Here is a 6,000-nt window from a genome sequence, read left to right as displayed (position 1 = left end):
TCTCACCTTTTTTTTTAATGTATCTGCATGATCCTGCTGTCTTATCGTAGCTACTTCCGCCACTCTCTGCGGGGCGGGGCCAGTTTCACACCCCCTCGCCGCGCTCAAGATGGCCCGGCTTCCTCTTACTTTTCATTGGCTGCATCCCTCGATCGTCTCCCCCGCCCCCGCGAGGAGAGGCGGGACTTGTGTTTGACAGACAGAGATTTCGAACAATGAGCAAAGGGCAGGGGCCAATGAGGCGCTGGAACCGGAGAGCCTACCTCGTGTCGGGGGAGGGTGTTTTGTCTGGGGCGGGGTGGAGCCGAGCCGGAAGCGGGAGGAGAGAGTGCACCAGGACAAGAAGGGAAGAAGGAAGAAGAGGGGAGAAGAGAGGGAGGCGAAGGAGGAGGAGGGAGGTGGCGGCGCCGTGGCGGAGGAGCAGGAGCAGGAGGGGATGGAGAGGAGCAGGCTCCTGGGTGGCATGGCGCTCCTGCTCCTCCAGGCGCTGCCCAGCCCCCTGTCAGCCAGGGCTGAACCCCCGCAGGTAAGGCGGGGAGGAGGGCGTCTGCACCGGGCTGGGAGCTTGGGGGTCGTCCCGGCCTGCCTGTCTGCAGGGGTGTCGTTACTCTAGAGTGGAAGGGTTCCGAGACAGACGCCCAGGCCCGGCGTGCACAGGGCAAAGCGGGGCTGTGGGGTGGGCGTCGGTGTCTTGCCAAGGGACACCTGTGACTGTTTTGGTGTCAGGAAGGTGCCGGGAGGCATGGTGCCAGGCGACTTGCAGGGCTTTTGAGACCGGCAGGTATAGTAAGGTGCGTTGGGGTGTCTGTGACTGGGTATTTGGGGCTGGGGAGCAGGAGTCCGAAGCTGTGTGCACGTAGGTGTGTAGAGGTTCACAGGCTACTGAGCTGGCCTGAGAGGGAAGAGAGAGCCTGGCAAGGTACTTATTTCAGCTTGGACAAAGGAAAGTTCTGAGGGCATCCCGGCTCCGTTTATAGTGGTGTAGGCAGGGCACCTTGGAGGCATGTCGCTGGTGGCAGGACTTGCTTGGTAGGTGAGTGGATTCCCTCAGGAGGAAGGGGACGCTTGAACTGTGAAAAAAGCCCTTGCTGTTAGGCTTCCCGGCCTGGGAGCGCAAGTCCCTGACCTGAGACCGCTCTCAGGGGCTTTCTGAGCAAGTGGAGCACCCCAGCTTTTCTTCCCAGGTGGCTTGCTCTGTCCAGAGAAGCTTGCCTGTGCTGATTCCAGCCAGGGGTGGCATTTCGAAACCCTAATTGGAGCGTTACTCAGGGTGCCAGATTGGGTGGGGTGCAGTAGGGGGAAATCACCCCTCCTCCTTGAAATTTGGCAAAGCTTCTACCATTTTTATTTTCTTCACTTTGTATTCCCTTTGTGTTCTTCAGAAAAGCCTTTGCACACAGCAGCACACTGGTAGGTTCTATTCTACTTAGCATTTGAACCTCATCTTATGATGAGGAGCAGAACCACCAACAATAATACATTTCCTTTCTGTTGGAATTTAACGGCACTTTTCACGTATGTACCTTGTTTTGTCCATTAATACCCTCTACTTTAAAAAAATTGATTTTTTTTTATGACAGGGTCTCACTATGTAGGCCAGGCTGACCTCAAATTCAAGATCCTCCTGCTTCAGCCTCTTAAGATCTGGGACTTGACTGATTTTTTTAAAATTTTTTATTAGCATTTTCCATGATTATAAAAAAATATCCCGTGGTAATTCCCTCCCTCCCCCCCCCCCACTTTCCCCTTTGAAATTCCATTCTCCATCATATTACCTCCCCATTACAATCATTGTACTTACATATATACAATATCAACCTATTAAGTACCCTCCTCCCTTTCTTTCTCTTCCCTTTATGTCTCCTTTTTAACTTACTGGCCTCTGCTACTAAGGATTTTTTTTAAAAAATATTTTTATTTATTTGAGAGAGAGAGAAAGAGGGAAGAAGAGGTAGATGGAGAGAATGGGCACACCAGGACCTCTAGCCACTGCAGATGAACTCCAGACGCATTTGTCACCTTGTGCATCTGGCTTACATGGGTACTGGGGAATTGAACCAGGGTTCAAGGCAAGTGCCTTAACCACTGAGCCATCCCAGCCCTTGATTGATTTTTTTTTTGTTTATTTTAATTTATTTGAGAGTGACAGAGAGAGAAAGAGAAAACGGGTGCGCCAAGGCCTCCAACCAGTGCAAAGGAACTCCAGATACATGTGCCCCCTTGTGCATCTGGCTAACGTGGGTCCTGGGGAATCGAGCCTCGAACCGGGGTCCTTAGGCTTCGCAGGCAAGCGCCTTAACCACTGGGCCATCTCTCCAGCCCTTGATTGATTTTTAAGTGAGCTGAGCTTCTAAAGTTAACTATTTTAAGATGCCATTCCGCGGTGTTTAGTACATGCACCGTGTTGTGCAACTGCTACTTCTATCTAGTTCCAAAACATTTTCATCATCCCAAAGAAAACCCCTCCCCATTAACCATTTTACTCCCTGTCCCCACTTTCTCCAGCCCTTGGTAACCACCATTCTCCATTCTACTTCTGAATTTACCTGTTCTGCATTGTTTGTATAATGGAACGGGACAATATGTGGCCTTTTGAGTTGGTCATGTTTTTGAGGTCATTGTGGCCTGTACCTGGACTTCATTCCCTTTGTGACTGTAGCATTCCAGCTCAGGTATTACATACCATAGCTTGTCTATCAGCTTATCTGTGGAAGTGTCTTTTTTTGTTTGTAGTCTTTCAAAAATATTTTATTTACTTGCAAGTAGAGAGAGAGAGGTTGAGAGAAGAAGAAAGACAGAGAGAATGGGTGCACCAGGGCCTCCAGTCACTGCAAAAAAACTACAGATGCGTGCACCACTCTGTGTGTCTGGATTTATGTGGGTACTGGTGAATTGAACGTGGGTCATTAGGCTTTGCAAGCAAGCGCCTTAACCACTGAGCCATCTCTCCAGCCCAGATTTTCTTGTCTTTTTTTAAAAAATATTTTATTTATTGATTTGAGAGAGAGAAAGAGGCAGACACACAGAGAGAGAATGGGCATGCCAGGGGCTCTAACCACTGAAGATGAACTCCAGACACATGCATATCCTTGTGCATCTGGCTTACGTGGGTCCTAGGGAATCGAACTAGGTCCTTAGGCTTCACTGGCAAATGCCTTAACCACTAAGCCATTACCCCAGCCCAGATTTTCTTTTTATGTATATTGGAAATAGCACATAAGCAAAATAGAGCTCATTTAATGGCTTAGTGTGTTTACTCTTTTCTAGGGTTGAAATTTTAGTTTTTAGCTTTTGTTAAAAGTTCTATTTTTCCACTTAAAATCATCAACTTCAGAAAAAATTTGTCTACTAGAACATTTACAATGCTCAGGACTGGTAAAGTATAGATATTGGCCAAACAAAATACAGAATGAACTTGCTTTTCTATTTCTATATGTGAAAGGCTGTCTCCAATAGGCATTCAGTTACCATGCAGAGGGTTGATCAAAACATGTGGGGCCAAGCCAGGGTGGGTGGCACACGTCTTTAAGGTAGGAGAATTGCTGTGAGTTCGAGGCCATTCTGAGACTACATTTTTTCCAGGAGAGCCTGAGCTACAGTGAAACTCTACCTCAAAAAACCAAAATAAATAAATAAATTAAATAAAAATATATAGTCTTTGCAGGGGAGGCTGATTGATAGTGGGAAGTGGATCCACTTTTAGGAAGGAGAGTGGCTGGTCTCACCACCAGCCCTTGGTCCTAGAAGCAACAGAAGAGGATCTTTAGTGTCCTCTCTCTGTGCAGTTTGTCAATCACAGGCTGTTTTCTTATCATATGTCTGGCACTTCTAATGCTTATTTTGGGACAGAGTGGCTTTTGTACTTTGTTCCGTTTGGATGGGTGCAGGTTGTGACCAATAGCAGCTAAGAGTTCCTGCAGAGAGAGGACAGTTGGTAGTGAGCCGCCTCCCCCCGCCCCCCCAGCCCTACCTATCCTCATCCGGGCACCCGCCCATCTATCCTCATCCCACCCCTCCCTCATACTCCTGTGGCTTTCTGTCATAGGTACATTGAGATTTGTGTTTTGACTTTTAACCTTTGGGATGGAAGTTAAAATATAATTATTGACTTTGAGTCCAGCACAGTTTACTCAATTTAGGGTTTTTTTTTTTTTTTTTTTTTTTTGTACAAATCAGAGAGGAAAAAAAAAAAAATCCAGAGACCATTTGGCACAGAACATACTTCAGGCAGTTATTGTCCTTGTTTCAACAATGACCTCTAGTTCCCTCTGATTTGGGGACTGGCTGAACTCATTCTCTGTGGAAAATGGTGTGAGCACCTGGTTACAGGTCTCTCCCTGAAGTGGATCTATTAAATACGGTCTTTTTTTGTGTTGTTTTTGAGACAGGGTTTGGCAATATAAACCTGGCTTGGAACTTGCTATGTTGACTAGGCTGGCCTTGAACTTACTGTAATCTTTCTGTGTCATCCCCCCAAGTGCTGGGATTCCAAGTGTGTGTCACTATGTCTAGCTACATACACGTTTAGTATCCCAGATACCTGATATTTATAGGTAGTTTGCTTTTCCTGTTACGAGCTCTGCATTGGAACAGCTGATTTTTTTTTTGGCCATGTAGGCTAGGAAAGTTCATCAACCTAGCTTACTCCTCCAATTAGGAGCCTGAATTTAATTCTCCCATAGGTCATTATGACTCACAAATAGGGTTCCTTGAATCTGTAAAGAATAAAAAAGTAGCAGTTTCCAAACAGGAAGGCCTTGGCATTTGCTTTCTCTAGTTAAATTATGTTTGAGATAACGTAGAGTTGTTTTCTTCCCAAAGTTGCTTAGATTCATTAGATTCCTTGACTATGTTATTTAAAGTTTTAGTAGAAATGTCTTTTAAAAAATATTTATTTGGGCTGGAGAGATGGCTTAGTGGTTAAACGCTTGCCTGTGAAGCCTAAGGACCCTGGTTTGAGGCTTGATTTCCCAGGACCCACGTTAGCTAGATGCACAAGGGGGCGCATGCATCTGGAGTTTGCAGTGGCCGGAGGCCTTGGCACGCCCATTCTCTCTCTCTCTTTCTCTGTCTCTGCCTCTTTCTCTCTCTGTCTGTCTCTCTCAAATAAATAAATAAAAATAAATGAAAAAAATACTTTAAAAATTTATTTATTTGAGAAAGACGGAGGGGGAGAGAGAGAGAAAGAATAGGTGCATCAGGACCTCCAGATTCCAGAAGCATGTGTCACCTTGTACATATGGCTTACGTGGGTACTGGAGAATTGAGCCTGGGTCCGTAGGCTTCACAGACAAGCACCACAACTGCTAAACCATATCTTCAGCCCCAGAAATGTCTTTTTCTATAGATGCCATACCTTCTTTGTCAACTTTAAAGCTTAATGGGGTACCAGTTTCTGTTACTTTTTTTATATTAAAATTTATTTGTTTGCAAAAAGGGAAAGAATGGTTGCATCAGGGCCTCTAGCTGCTGCAAACTCTAGATGCATGTACCACTTTTGTGCATCTGGCTTTATGTGGGTACTAGGGACTCAAACTTGGGTTGTTAGGTGTTGCAGGCAAATGCCTTAACCACTGAGCAATCTCTCCAGCTCCTGATAAGTTTTTTTTTTTTTTTCATCTAACTGCCTCAGTTGTATATACTTTTACTCACTTCCATTGTTTTAGGTTTAAATTTAGAAACACTACCTTTTTTATCAGACAGAGTCTCACTGTGCCCAGGCTGGTCTCAAACTTGTGATATTCCAAGTTTTGAGGTTACAGGTATGTGCCATCTCCCCCATTTTTTTCTCTGTGTGTCTATAGTTTTTTTTTTTTTTCCTCTCTCAAGTTCTCTCTTATTTTGAGATAGGGTATCATGTAGCCCTGGCTGGTCTTGAACAGGCTATGTATTAGGATATCCTTGAATTTAGTCTCACCTCCTCAGTGCTGAAATTATAGGAATGAACCATCATATCTGGTTTATATGGTATAGGTAGTTGAACACAGATTTTTTTTTTTT

At 45.3% G+C, this 6,000-nt stretch overlaps 1 protein-coding gene across 2 annotated transcripts in view; it reads left to right on the top strand.

Moving 5' to 3' along the window:
• Nucleotides 1-346: 346 nt before the first annotated feature.
• The window catches only part of Wbp1l (WW domain binding protein 1 like), a 93,971-nt gene continuing 88,317 nt past the window's right edge, over nucleotides 347-6,000 (top strand). The window contains exon 1 of one of the 2 annotated variants that reach the window (XM_004659391.2): nucleotides 347-526. In XM_004659391.2, coding sequence (XP_004659448.1) covers nucleotides 437-526 — 90 coding nt within the window. In that variant the 5' untranslated portion in view covers nucleotides 347-436. The remainder of the gene's footprint in view (nucleotides 527-6,000) is intronic. The other variant, XM_045135221.1, reaches the window with a different exon arrangement.

This window comes from Jaculus jaculus, chromosome 1 (assembly GCF_020740685.1).
Source record: "Jaculus jaculus isolate mJacJac1 chromosome 1, mJacJac1.mat.Y.cur, whole genome shotgun sequence".
Classification (NCBI taxonomy): domain Eukaryota; kingdom Metazoa; phylum Chordata; class Mammalia; order Rodentia; family Dipodidae; genus Jaculus; species Jaculus jaculus.
This window is presented reverse-complemented; position numbering and strand designations above follow the sequence as displayed.